This window comes from Grampus griseus (genome assembly GCF_964374135.1).
Source record: "Grampus griseus genome assembly, chromosome: 9".
NCBI classification, from domain to species: Eukaryota; Metazoa; Chordata; class Mammalia; order Artiodactyla; family Delphinidae; genus Grampus; species Grampus griseus.
In genome coordinates, this window is record NC_139003.1 from 6,687,661 (window position 1) to 6,701,775 (window position 14,115).

At 53.0% G+C, this 14,115-nt stretch overlaps 1 protein-coding gene across 1 annotated transcript; it reads right to left on the reverse strand.

The window, feature by feature from the left end:
* Positions 1–9,430: 9,430 nt before the first annotated feature.
* On the reverse strand, positions 9,431–13,051 carry ATP6V0E2 (ATPase H+ transporting V0 subunit e2; the record flags this gene model as incomplete). Its single annotated transcript, XM_082661488.1, has 4 exons — positions 9,431–9,533; positions 9,939–10,056; positions 11,116–11,163; positions 12,948–13,051. The coding sequence occupies 3 exons, from the start codon at positions 13,049–13,051 to the stop codon at positions 9,963–9,965; spliced, it is 246 nt and encodes an 81-aa protein (XP_082517614.1). The 3' UTR covers positions 9,431–9,533; positions 9,939–9,962.
* Between the last annotated feature and the right edge of the window lie 1,064 nt (positions 13,052–14,115).

A 14,115-nucleotide genomic window follows, 5' to 3' on the forward strand; every position in this document is an offset into this window, starting at 1 on the left:
GCGCTTTTCTCACCTGACCGGGACTCGTTCGTAGAAGTTTAACAGCGCTGGGTTTTTTTTTGTTTTTTGTGGGGGATTGGGGGGGGCTTTGTTTCTTTGTTTGTGTTTAATAGTGCTTGTTTAGCTGTGTGGCCTGGGAGGAAGCACTCGCAGGCGCTCCGGGCCGACGGTGGCCTAGTCTTCCTCCTCCACTGGCGGATTCGTAAGGCCCCTTCCATCCCTGGCTCTGCACCGCAGCAGTCTGACCGCCCGAGCGCAGCCCGCGGTTTGTGCGCACGTGCGGACGGAAGGGACCACGGTAATGCTAATGATCCGTGTGTCGGAGTCTCTTCCCGCCTTGAGGGCTCACCCAGCATTTCATGACACCCACCCAGGGTATCTCCTGGGGCAAATTCCCGGTGACACCGCGGAGGCCTCGCCGACAACCCACGGGTCGTCCGTGCGCGCCTCCACTGAGGTGCTCTGCCAACTCCCCAAACTGAATTATCCCGGGGCCAAAAAGGCCGCGTTTCCTGGGCTGAGCGGAGAATGCCTCTCCTCACGTGGTCCCACCTGGACACCAAAGTACCCAACTCTTGTTTCATAGGCTACCTTGAGCTTCTTTCCACCGCCAGAGTCAGACAAATCCAAGGGCCTAAGCTTGGGCACCACCGGGCCTTGGGTAGTCCTCCCTGCTCACTTTCCCAGGGCTGATCTCAGTTCTTTCCATGTCCTTCCAGCGCCCCCGCTCTGGGCCCATCAACTCCAGGCTGGTGCAGTCCTCCAGCTTGAGCTAAAACTAGGACCCCTGCAATAAGAGTATATATCTTTGCCCTTTATCAAAGTGATTTTTAATCTTATTTGATTCTCTCCATGCCTCAGAGATGGAGGTATTGGTTTCTCCATTATACAGATGAGGAAACGAGACTCAGTCACACGGAGAGTTAAAGTAAGAGATGGAGGGAGCCACAGATGATTTCACAGTTGTACTGTCGCATGAGGGTCTGTATAAAATGGGCTCAGCTGGTCCCTTTGCAGTGTTAACCCAGAGGCACTCTAGAACCAAGGATGACTTGATTGCAAAACTGGGAGATACAAATAATAAAATGAAAAAACTGTTGTGAAGTGTGGGTTCAAATTATTTGCCCACTTTTAAAAACTGGGTTTGTCTTATTGTTGAATTCTTTATATTCTTTATATACTTATATTTTGTTCAGCCCTTTATATATTCAGGATACAAGTCCTTTGACAAATATGTGTCTTGCAAATATTTTTTCTTAATTTGTGATTAGCTTTTCATTTGTTTAACGGTGGTTTCAAAGAGCAGTAGAAAAGATGGGGCTGTTTTTTATCTCACCACCATCCCCTCCAAACACACCGTCTTCTTCCCTCTCTCTTCCTGGCACTAGATTCTCTAGGATTAGGGGGACTTGTAGCTAAAATACATAAAGAAATTCTATAAATCAATAGGAAAAATACCCCCCAAAAAAAGATAATAGAAAAGCAATCAATATGAACAGGCACATTAGAGAATTGGAAACCCAAATGGTCAACAAACATGAAAAGAGAGTCAGGCTCACCAGTGATTATTAGGGAAATGCAAGTTAAAACAAGATACCATTTCACACACATTATCTGATTGAAAAAATAAAAAAGGCTGAATAACAGATGAAGTCCAGGAGTTCATATAATGCTAGTAGGAGTGTAAACAATCTCTTTGGAGGGCCACTGGGCAATATCTTGTGATGTTGAAAGTAAACATCACCCAGAACTCCGCTCTTTACATGGAGACATACATCCTAAGGAAGTTCCAGCACATTTGCACAGACACATCTAGGGATGCTGATTGTTTATAACAGGAAGACCTGGAGTAATGCAAGTGTCATCAACAAGGGAGTAGAAACATAACATGTATATCACCCTGGGCTAGATCTATCTGTCATAACACAGCATCAGTCAGCTATGTCACCGTAATCCTGCATAATAAACACCTGAAAACCCTGACTTGGAACAACAAGCATTTATTTTTTTGCTCATTTGACTCTGCTTCTGCTGAGGTTTGGCCAGACTTGGCTCCAGGTCATTTTGGGATTAGTCTGTTCCCCATGTTTCTTCACTGGGTAGGCTGCCCAGGGCATGCATTTCTCATGGTGAAGGCAGAAGCGCAAGCCATCTGCTCTATGGGCGCCTGGAGCTGGAGACACCCTGGGAGCGTGTACATACAAGTCCCATCAGTCATTGGTTGAGGAGTGTGCTGATGGCAATAATTTCCTGACAGCATTTCCAGCCTTCGGCACAGGACATGAAGACTGCTGGCAGTGGGAAGTTGGCTGGTATGCGTGGAAGTACTCAGAGCATGGGGAGATGCAGGGGACGTTGACTATGGCTACTAATATACGTGTCTAGTCTATTATCAGTTTTGATCTTTGCTAATATAATAGGTACTGATGGGGCTACATTGTTGTTTCAATTTGCTTTCCTTGATTATAAATGATGAGAAGCACCTTTTCATGCTCAAAAGTCATTTCTACCGCTTCTTTTGTGATCCGTCTGCTTGACTCCTTTTCTATTTACCTACTCTGTCCTTTTTATCTTGTTGATGACCTCTGTGTCTGTCATGAGTTGTAAATCGTTTCCCGTTTGTCATTTATCTTTTTTATTTAATTTTTTTCTTTTTGCCTTGCAGAAAATCTAAATTTTAATTTAAATTTATCAAACTTTATCTTCATCACTGCTGGATTTCTTGTTTCCCCCTCTTAGTTAGATCTTCCCCATTACAAGATAATTTCTTTTCTTTTTCTTTCTTTTTTTAAGCAAAGGAGGAACAGGTTCAGAGCAGTTATTTAACTGTGACCCAAAGTCACAGTTATGCAGCAAGTTGGAGGGTCTGGATTGAAGATTTTACCCGACTCCAAAGTGCATGTATCCTATTCAGTTTATATGATTAAAAATTCAGGGGTCCAATCTGTCACAGTATCTTCGACTCAAACAACAAGCAAACAAAATGCAAACTTTAACATACTTGTTAATCACATTAGTGTACATGGTCGCCTTGCTCTCACCATAATTTTCACCCTTTCCTCCACTCTCATCACCGTAAATCATTCAGCGTCTAAGGGTTAGCAATTATGCTAACAGTTGATCAGGAGAACAGGTTGGCTTCTAAATAAAAATAAACAGTGAAAATCTGTGGTGTGGGACTAACTCCGAACACCTCAAGAAAAAAAAAAATGAGCTCTTTGAGATGGTAATCCCTCATTCACGGCTGGGCGGGAGGGAACCTCCCCACACGCTGGTCCCGAGGATTCCCAGCGGGCGCGTCCCTCCGTCCCTCCGAGAAGCCCGCGGGTTGGCGCAGACCGCGCAGGCGCGAGCCCCATGATAATTTCTTTTTTAACTCCCCTGTGTTTTCTTCTGGTACATTTATAGTTTCATTTACATTTGTTAAATCTCTGATCCAGCTGGCATTTATTTTGTTGCCGGGAGGGAGAGAGTCCCGACACTGTTCATTGCCTTTATTCATCTTTTCCTCACGGATTAGCTTTGCCATGTTTATCAATTTATTTCTGGACTCGTTTTCTTCCATTGATGTGTCTATTCATGTCCCAGCACCACTGTCTTCAGTTCTGTAGCCTTTCATATTGTGACTGTATAATACTTTTAAACATCTGGGAGGGCTAATGTCCCTGTAAATACTCTGCTTTTTTCAGAAATTTCCTCTTTCTTTCTTTCTTTTTCTTCCTTTCTTCTTCTTTTTTTTCGGCCGTGCAGCGAGTCTTGCGGGATCTTTGTTCCCCAACCAGAGATCGAACCTAGGCCCTCGGCAGTGAAAGCTTGGAGTCCTAACCACTGGACCGCCAGGGAAGTCCCCATGGTTATTTCTTACATGTTTATTTTCCCTGAGAACTTTAGAATTCAGCAGATCTAGTCTAGTACCCATTCTCTCTTCTCCCCTCACTCCCCCAAAGCATTGTTTTCAACAAGAGGACACTACGTTTATAGATTACATGAAGGACATTTGACGTGAAGCACAGAAACACAGATGCATACACAGGCCCCAGGTATTTTTCATGGTGCTTACTTCCCAGGTCCTATCGCACACGTCGAAGTACCCAGGGGGCTTGCCACTTCCTTTTCCACAGGGTGGATCAGTGTGGTGTCCATGGTGGGAACAAGAAAAGGTGAAGGAAGCTGAGATCCTGGCAGAATGAAGGGGGCCATCGAAGTAAAGAGTTCCTACGTAAAAGTCGTGTGATTTACTGATGGCATTTTTGTGACGAGGCAGGCACTTTAATCCGTTCCCTCAGCTCACAGTCAAAACCTCTACGAAGCAGGCACTGGTGCTATTATAAAACTGAGGCTCAGAAAGACGAACTTTCACTCAACTAATAATCGGGAGGAGCTGGACTTTGAACCCAGGGAGCCCAGGTCTCGATTCTCTATCTCGACCTTGAAGCTGAGCTGAGGCTGTTGGGTCAACGCTCCTGGAAGGCTGGGCAGAAAGAAAAAAGAGAAAAATATGTTTGCCAAATCAATTGCTGCAGACCAAGGGCACGGCCGTTGCACCCAGGATCACGACGGATCAAGGCTGCAGCCTCTGCAGTAACCCTTCCCGCCTCCCGTATTCCTGCTTAGGAGACGGACAGTGGGTGGGCGCAGAGAATCATCTCCCTAATGTCCGCCGGGCTTTGTCAGGGGAAGAAAGACTGACCTTTGCAGCAGGGGGGAAGCCATGATACAATCCCGGCCCTTAATCCTGTGGTTAGGAAGCTGAGGTGGGGCTTCTGTGGGTTTCTGAGAATATCTGTCCCAGCCCCTTTCCGGACAGATGCCTGCAGGGTTAGCCAAAGTTCTACTGGGCTTGCGCGATGCTCCCACCGCCCCCCCCCCACCCCTGCCCCCGCCATCTGGCCTCTGCTGGACCACATGGTGCTGGGATTAGAGTCCGCTCAGGCACCCAATAATCCTCTAAAGCTTCAGTGCTTCCTTCTCCCCAGGGCATGGTCTCCAGGTCAGAAGCTCCAGGTCCTGCTGGGAATGGCTCACGGGGAACCCTGGTATTCAGGATACCAGCTTCCCTCAAGGTTCCCCAACCTCCTGTCTGGGTTGATAAACTGATTAAATTTTTATCAATCACTTGAGGGGTTGAGATTCTAGAGTAGTGATTCCCAACGTAGGGGTGGGGGAGAGGGACTTGGACCCCCAGAGAACATTTCAAAACGGCTGCAGACGTGTGATTGTCAGAGCCAAGGACAGGGACAGCGGTTCTGCTGGCATCCACTGGGCAGAGGTCAGGGGTTCTGCTCAACACCCTACAATGCACAGGACAGCCCCGCCCCCAATGGTCCCCAATAGAGAATTATCCAGCCCGAACTGTCAGCAGTGCCGAGGTAGGGAACGCCTGTCCTAACAGACGTGCGTGGCTTTGGTCCCAGCGTTCTATGGGTTTGTTTGTTCCGAGTGATTCTTACGCAGGTTCGTTACACGGAGTGTGGGCTGAATTAGCATAGACTTTGGTCACCTGCCTTCACTCTTCTGGGTCCAAGTCAAATAAAACTGTGGTGGCTGCCAAGTGACTTCATTCCTGGAAACTCCACGGTTTTTGAACAGACGTCACGTCCAGCACATGGCCAACCCCACTTTGTTTCTCTGCTCCTCGTATTTCCAATGTTATCAACGAACCGACTTCTGTACAAAGCAACCCAAAGGCCCTCATCAAGGGCCCTGCTTTAGGTGCTTTATCAGGGAGGGGTGACCCTGCGGTCTGCAGTGACAGCCATCTTCTGTATGTAACTTTTCCTCTCCATTGAGAATCTGGGCTGACGGGTGTCCCTATTATAGGCTGGAATGTACCAGATCTCAGGTTGCTGAGGTGGGAAAAAGTCGCGGAAGATTGCTGCGAAGCTTGGCCTCAGAGCAGCATCCAGTTGGCAAAAGGCCCCTTAGTTCTTGCCCTTTGGATTCCCCGAGCAATACCTGGCACCTTGCTGTTGTCATTACACATCCTTCAAGGAGGTTTCATCCAGGCTCTGGTACCACCTGGAAAATCATCCCTGTTCCCAATAAGGGCCACGCTCTAAGGCCACAACCTCTCACATCAGTGCAGGGCGTTGCACTCCCAGTGGCAGCACAACCTGGTCTGGAGGTCTCCGTCCCTTGGGCGGCACTGCCCTCTGTCGGCCACCTTCTGTACGTGCAGCTGAGCTAACCTCACCTGCCTTGTCTTCTCCACAGGCTTGTCCGGTCAGTCCCAGGAGGGTCTCCCAGGCTGCTTCCCGCTCTGCCACTAGGGTTGGTGCAGGGGTATCCCACCCCCAGCCACTACCCATCTTCAGGGATCTTGTGCTACTTGTAGTTGCTCTGAGCATCTACGTCAGAGGCTGACATTTACTGATGTGCCTCCCACTTGGCAGGGGAAGGGGGGTGGGAGATACTTCTTGCCTGAAACAAACAACGAGTCCGTCCACACCAGGCACTAAGAGACTTGTCCAGCCAGGCCTGGCTTCGGACCGCCTACGGCCGTAACCCAGGGACGACCTGGCCCCATCCAGTTCCTGTCTGACCAAGCTCTGGGCTGTCAGAAGAATTTACCGTTTGTTCTAGCCAATACCTGACCACAGGCCTCTGGCGCCTAGCCCCTCCACCCTTTCTGAGAGCATTCACGACCGTGAATCTTTCCTCTGCCCTCTGGGATGTAGATGTACCTCCTGCAACCCAGGAGTGGCTCCCAAGGACCCTTCCTCTGAGATGGAATCAGGAAGGCTCGGGCCTCTGTCCCCCGGTCTCTGTGGCCTACTCACAATTACGCCAACCCATCCTTTGTGGCTTTTCACTCTCCTGACTCTACTTGGCCCCGCTCACCCCTCCCCTCCGCTCTCGTTCTCCTGTTAAAGTGCCCAGTCACCCTGCAGGGGCACGGACCCCACGGAGCTCACATTTCCCTACTGTCAGTCGTTTCGGAATAAAACCTGATCTCCCGTCTGTAACTAATGTCTGGTTGTGTTCATTTCTGACAAGACCTGCTCACCCTGCAGTCCCCCTCGGAGTGGGGTGAGAGCTTTGAGATCAGCGCCGTCCACGCAAAGCGGGTGGGCACGGATCCTGGGAGGGCGTCCCAAGCTCCCCCTCCCTGAACGGCTGCACAGGCAGAAAGGGAGGACGGCAAGATAGTGTGCTGGGAGGGGGTGTGCCAGCCCTGAGTTGCAGAAGCTGCCCAGAGAGCAGGGGGCGCGCCCCAGGACCCGGGGAACAGAGGTCGCCACGAGTGGTTCCATGAGAACTCAGGGACAGACATACACTGCACGTCTTCAGGCCACATCTTCCTCCTGAAGACCAAACCCATGTATCCTACCACTAGCTGGGTGTCTCCATGGAGATACCCCGGACACAACCAGCTCACCAGGACACACAGGAAACCCCAGGTCATCACGTGCCCTCTGTGGCCTGTCACTGAGAGGTTCCAGCCGCCAGGTACTGGGCACCGCATTTGCCCACTGCTCACCACAGGGTCCACCCCGCCTCCCCCCTCCCCCCATGGCCAAGGCGCTGGCCCCCTTCAGCTCCTAACTAGACCTTCCATTCGCCCACTCGTCCCCATTCTCACCACCAATCTCATCTGAGGCCCATTATGCCCCCTGTAGAGATCATCCTGGAAACCAAGTTGGGTCACGTCACTCCCCTGCTTCATCCTTCTGTGGCTCTGCATTCTCTCTGGATGCACTCCTCAGGGCTCAGGGTCTCTCCTCCAAGCACCTTCCAGCCCCAGGAGCTCTCCCATCGGCTCACTCCATCCCCCTGCCCCAGGCAGGAAGCTGATCCCCGCCCAGGCCAAGCACAGGCCAAGCACCCGGGTATGTAGGGCTATTAGGAACATGCAGGCCACGCTCTGTGGAATGTTGGGGACCGGCTTTATTGCAGAGCTCCGGGGGCCATGCACTCTGTAATCTGGGGCACAGATGGGTGGTGGGGCAAAGTTCCACTTGAACGAGTCCTCCGTCTTCCTCCTCCTGCCCGGCCTGGTTCTGGGCAAAATCCAGGACAGCAGGATTCTCGCTCAGGTCTCAGGAAAATGTAGTCTCAGTGTCCACATCCCAGAGCTGCAGCTCCAAGCAGCTGCCAGTCCCTTTCCTGGGCCCCAAATCCACCCACCGAGGGAATGGGAATCAGGTGGGCAGGGGAGCGGCAGCCAGCAAACTTGGCCAGGACTTTGACACCAAACAGGAATTTCCTCACCACTCATTAGTCACTAGACACGGGTCAATCTAGCCGCCAATCGAGACTCAACAGCCCCACTCCAGGGGGGCCACAGAGGTCAGCACAGGAAGGGAGTTGGAAAGGGGGTGGGTGGGATGTTCAAGGGAGGCCCCGATCTGAGCAACAGGCCAAGCCCAGAACCAAGAAATCCAGGTGAGACATACCACGTTCTACCACCACTCCAAAAACGATGCCTACTAAACAGAATGCCAATCAACTCAACCGTCAATAAATACAAGAGACTGGCTTCTTCCCCAGGGAGGCAACATGGCACAGCAGAGTGGGGGGACTCCAATTAGCTCCGGGGCTGCGGGCAAGTGTCTGAGGTCTCCACCCCAACTCTCCAGGCGTCACCAGGCCAGGGGCTCCCCCACCCGGCAGCATCTCAGCAGAGCCCAGCCCACACCTCGCCCACACCTGTCCCTCTGCGCCCTCCCTCGCTCCAGGTGACCTACGTGCTGCTGTGAGGGGCTCCGAGATCCACCCTCACCGCTGCCAGAGTCTGGGCCCGGCCTCAGCAGGAGCTGCCTCCAGTTTCTTCAGCTCCTGCTGTGCTCAGGCTGCGCCTCTGGGAAGGGAGGGAGGCGATCCAGGTGGGGAGGAAGGAGGAAGAGGATATTCTGAGGAGATCCCACTTCCTGAGCAAGACAACGTAAGTGACTTCGTGACTGTAAAGGACGCTAAGCATACCTGTTCCAACCTTGATCCAAATTACTGTGACGCTTTGGATCGTGATGTTTTGTGGGACTGTTTTTCCACTTCGTCAACAATTCCAGAAATTTCACATCGAAACGTGTCAAAAATTAAAGGAGAACTCCAAGAAAGGCCTTTGCCACACCTGACCGAGCCCCTCCATCTCACAGGTGAGGAGGCCAACACAGGCAGACGCTTCCTGGGGTCACACAGGAGGACGGTGGCAGGGCTCTGCCTCTTCCCCCAGGGCTTCCTCCCCGGCCCGGCCCACCTGAGCTCAGAGCATCCTGGGCTGAACGGCCTCCTCCCCAGGACAAGCAGCCTTCTCTGGCTGCCCCACTGGGTAAAAGGCGCAGCCCCACCCTTGTCGGTTCCTGGCCTGGACCCACTTGGGAGCGGGCAGTGGGAACTTGAGGGCTGGACATCTGCTCCGGCCTGGCTCTGAGCTCGGGGCTTCCTGAGGCCCAGACTGGATGGGGAGGGTGGTACTTTCCAGAACCAGGCAGGCCTTGGGGGAGGGAGCACGGAGGGACTGGGACACAGTTGTAGGGGTGACAAAAGGGTCATCAGGGACAGCGGAGCCGAGGTCATCCAGAGAGCTGGTGCACCTGAAAAGCACATCACAGAACAAGTCACGGCCTCGCTGTGGAGACCCTTCTCCCCCAGCCCCGCCCTGGAGAGCCTGTGCCCGTCACCCAGCTCACCTCAGACCGCTCCCTGCCCCCACCCTCCCCTCACTCAGAACAGATTCTGCAGCCGGCCGCCTCCTCTGGGGCCTGCAAACCCGCAAACAAGGCTGGGCCCACATGCTCCCCCGCAGGACCCCGAGTCTTCCGCCCGTCCCGGCCGCCCAGCGCACCACTGGGCAGGAAGGGAGCAGGCGCTCAGCATTCTTTTTTTTTCCTTAATAAATGAATGCCTGAATCCACACGCAAAGTCTTACAACCCTGCCTGACCTTGTCCTCCCCCCGCCCCGGGCCCTTCCCCACCCCTGCCCGTCCGCCCAGCAGTACCTGGGGCCGAGGTGGCGGCAGTGGTCACTCCCACAGGAAGTGCACATACCAGATGGTCTCATTCTTCAGCTGGGGCCCGAACAGGGGGTTCAGCTGAGCCAGGATGGCGATGAGCCAGCTGCCAGGGACAGCACCGTGAGGGTGAGCCCAGACACAAGGAACTCTGCCGTGCACACCTCCCACCACGCCTTTGGTCACATGACCGACCCAGCAGCAGGGTCTGGGTTCTGGAGGGAGGGGTCTCATGGAGCCACCCACACTGCGGCCGGCACGGGGGCTCAGTCTGGGGCGTGTGGGTTTGGGTTTAGGTTTGGTTTGATCTGATGTTTTGTAGATTTATAAGATCCCTGCGCTGGGGCTGGACCCTGGGATTAGCGAAGAGGTAAGACGGCCTCCAGGGGCACAAAGGGAAGCCATACCGGCTTAACTGAGCATGAGAGAGGCCTCCCTCAAAACCAGAGCTTGGATTTATTCCTCAGTTTGGCAGCCAGGGTGATTTAACACGGAGCAACCTAACATAGGAGGATTGGGGAGGGATAGCAGAGTGCCTTTTTTGTAAAAGGGGAGGGGCTACCATGAACGGCAGTTTTAGAAAGAGAATCTCTAGACATGAAGGACCTGGAAATTGATTCCCTCACACTGTCCAGGCACTCGCATCTCTTGGAATGTTTTCTATATCCCAGGGACCTTTTCCAAGTTTGAAGACTACTGCTCATCCAGTGGTTCTAAACTGGCTGCATCACAGTCACCCAGGGGCATGCATTAAAAATATGGATTCCCAAGTGCAGATCATGAGAACTGTGATTCAGTGGGTCCAGGGTGGAGCCCTAAAAGCTGTGTTTTTATAATCTCTCCAGGTGATTCTGATGTCCCATCAGGTACAAAAGGCACTGAGCTGGCCCAACTCACTCATTCTGTAGATGAGAAAACTGTAGCCTATGAACATGACAGAGCTTGTCCAGGTGCTACATTCAGAACCGGAACCCAGAGTTCATGACTTCCAGCCCCTCGCTCTCTTTGCCTCTCCAACTGCCTCCTCTTCTGTGCTTTACAGCCTCAGCCTTTCAAGAGCTGAATGTGCCAGTACCAGGACAGAGGGGAGAGCAGGGCTGGGAAAGGAGGAAAGAAGGGGGCACAAAGGCCCCAGCTGACTTCGAGCTGGGAGAGCAGTACTTACAAGAGGTAACAGCAGACAGCGGTGGCCACCAGCATGGTGATGGTCACTCTGCAATGGAAGAGGACGTCAGGTCAGGACGGATGGAAGCATTGCCCCCAGGAGGCCTGGCCGAGGCCAGAGAAAGAGCTCCTGGTGCCAGCCCCTTTCCCGTCTGATGCCACCTGAACACAGGGAGGCTGAGTTCTACTCAGGGTAAGAATTGCTAGATGGAAAATAAAAACGCCAAGTGTCACCTCTTGGGGAGGCCAACCTTGATCACATCCAAGTTACATTATGCATCTTTCCCTTCACCTATCTGCCTTCTCAGTCCCACTGTTTCTCCATCTTAATGCAAACATGTTGGGAAAAGACACTGCACAGAGCTGCACTTGCAGCCACCCACCATGGAGTGGCCTCTGGAATCCAAAGTTCATCGGGCAAAGGGAAGGAAGACAGGAGACCAGAAGACAGGGCAGGAGGCAAGGAGACCGAGAGCCATCTCTGAGGCACAATGGGCAGTTATAATGACAATAGCAACTGGCTACCTTGAATCTACTCAAACGCTGGAGACAGAGGCTTTAAATGCAGGAGGAAAACTTCAGAAGGAAGAACTCACCAAGGTCTGCAAGGGAGGCGAGGCACTAAAATGGTTTACAAAGTGAGGCCATGGGACCTCAGCCCTGCAGGTCCTTTTTTTTTGCCACTCCGCGCGGCATGCAGGATCTTAGTCCCCCAACCAGGGATCGAACCCGTGCCCCCTGCAATGGAAGCCTGGAGTACTAACCACTGGACCACCAGGGAAGTCCCTAGCCCTGCAGATTTTTAAGAACAGAGGCAACACCCAAATGCAGCCTCCAGCCAAAGCTAAATCTAACCCAAACCAGGCGCTAGGACCTCTGATCTAAAGTACTTTAAGTTGGTGCCAGAGCAATTAGTATTTGATCCATTCTTTCAACATTACCAAGCGCCGTGGGCCAGTCCTGTACTGGGCAATGGCGTCTACAGTGGTGAACAGGACAATCTTCCACCTCGAGGAACTTGTAATCGAGGGGAGAGAGTGCTTTACAGCTGAGGATGGTATGAAGCAGAAACTGGTAAATGGTGCAAGAGATAGAGAAACCTGCTAGGGGACCTTCAAAAAATAATGATACTGGGCTTCCCTGGTGGCACAGTGGTTGAGAGTCCGCCTGCCGATGCAGGGGACACGGGTTCGTGCCCCGGTCCGGGAAGATCCCACATGCCGCGGAGCGGCTGGGCCCGTGAGCCATGGCCGCTGAGCCTGCGCGTCCAGAGCCTGTGCTCCGCAACGGGAGAGGCCACAACAGTGAGAGGCCCGCATACCACCAAAAAAAAAAAAAAAAAAAGATACTGGCTAAAAATTATTCAATACAATATGTGCCATGCACTAAGAGTCTTATATACATTATTTTGTGTAATCCTCACAGCAACCTTAAAAGGCAGGTATCATCATCACCCCCAATTACCTAAGAAGAAATGAGGCTTGAAGGTGTGATAGACGCTCAAGGTCACAGCTGGGCAGGAGTGGACAAACTGCATCAGTGTCTAGCCACAGCCTTTACCTTTACAGGCTGGAGAGGCTGACCCGTAACTGTCTCCACCTTTCTAAAGCACGAGCATCTCTGCCCTTTGGCCCCGACCGCCTGCCTGTTCCCTGCTGAACGCGGCCCAGCACAGACCCGAGAGGAGTGGGGCGCCATGCGCGCGCCTGGACAGTGCTCGCTGCACCGCGGGCCGCCGCCGCCGCCGCCGCCGCCGCCCGCGCAGCCGCCGGGGGAGGGGGAGCGCGCGGCCGCGAAGGTGTCCACAGGGAGGCTGGGCCGCGCGATCCTTACCCGCGGTTGGGTCCTTTCGGCACGAACCAGGGCCCGGCGATGCCGATGAGGCCCCAGAACGTGGTGAAGATGATGACCGGGAGGGCGAAGGAGTGCGCCGTCATGGCCCGGCGCGGGATGCCCAGGCCAGGATGCGAGTCAGAATTGCAGATGCTCCGGTGCGCGGAGGTCCGGCCCAGGCAGTGGGCGCCGAGTATGCGCAGCAGGACCCGGCCGCCTAAGAAAGCCCTTTCAGCGAGCCCGACCCGCGCAGGCGCTTCAGCGTGTCACTCGGGGTGGGGGCGTGGGCGGGCTTTGCTCTGAGCCAGAGATAATTAGCTTTGAGCAGCTCCTCCAGTTTGCTAGTTTTGGTTACGGGATTAACAGGACTGAGGCATGTGTCGAAATAAACTCTGCTTTATTCAAATAGAAAAAGGTTGAGAATCAGACATGGTTTTTTTTTTTTTTTTTTTTTTTTTTTTTTGCGGTAAGCGGGCCTCTCATTGTTGTGGCCTGTCCCGGTGCGGAGCACAGGCTCCGGACGCGCAGGCTCAGCGGCCATGGCTCACGGGCCCAGCCGCTCCGCCGCATGTGGGATCTTCCCGGACAGGGGCACGAACCTGCCTCCCCTGCATCGGCAGGCGGACTCTCAACCACTGCGCCACCAGGGAAGACCCAGACATGGTTTTTTAAACCATGTTTTGCACATCTTTGAAACCAGAGGAGGAGAGAACATCCCTGGGCCAATTACCTGGGGTGACCTCGTCAGCCACTTGGATGAGGGAAACGGCCCATCTTCACACTGTCCTGCTAAATACTTAGCACCCTGGGAACTGATCCTGCGCTTCGAGGGAAGTAAAGTGTCTGGAGTAGATTACATTCCAACGCGTCTGGCTAGAACAGGGGGTCGGGACCCCTCCTTCCCACCTGGTCTCTATGGCTATCGAACTCAAACTGTCAGTTAAAATGCTGGTCACTCAGAATGTCAGCCCTGTGGGCATGTCTATGGAGATCACAGGTAGGGAACGAGGGTGGAGGCATGGCTAGGACTCTGGCCAAAGGCAAAGAGCTTGCTCCTTCCATCCCCAATGCCCTTCAGCTTGTTTTTTTGTGAGGCAAAAATAGGAAGGCTCTCCAACAACAGGGTCTCCAGGCCCTGGGGTCTGAAATGCTGCAAGTCTCTTGAAAC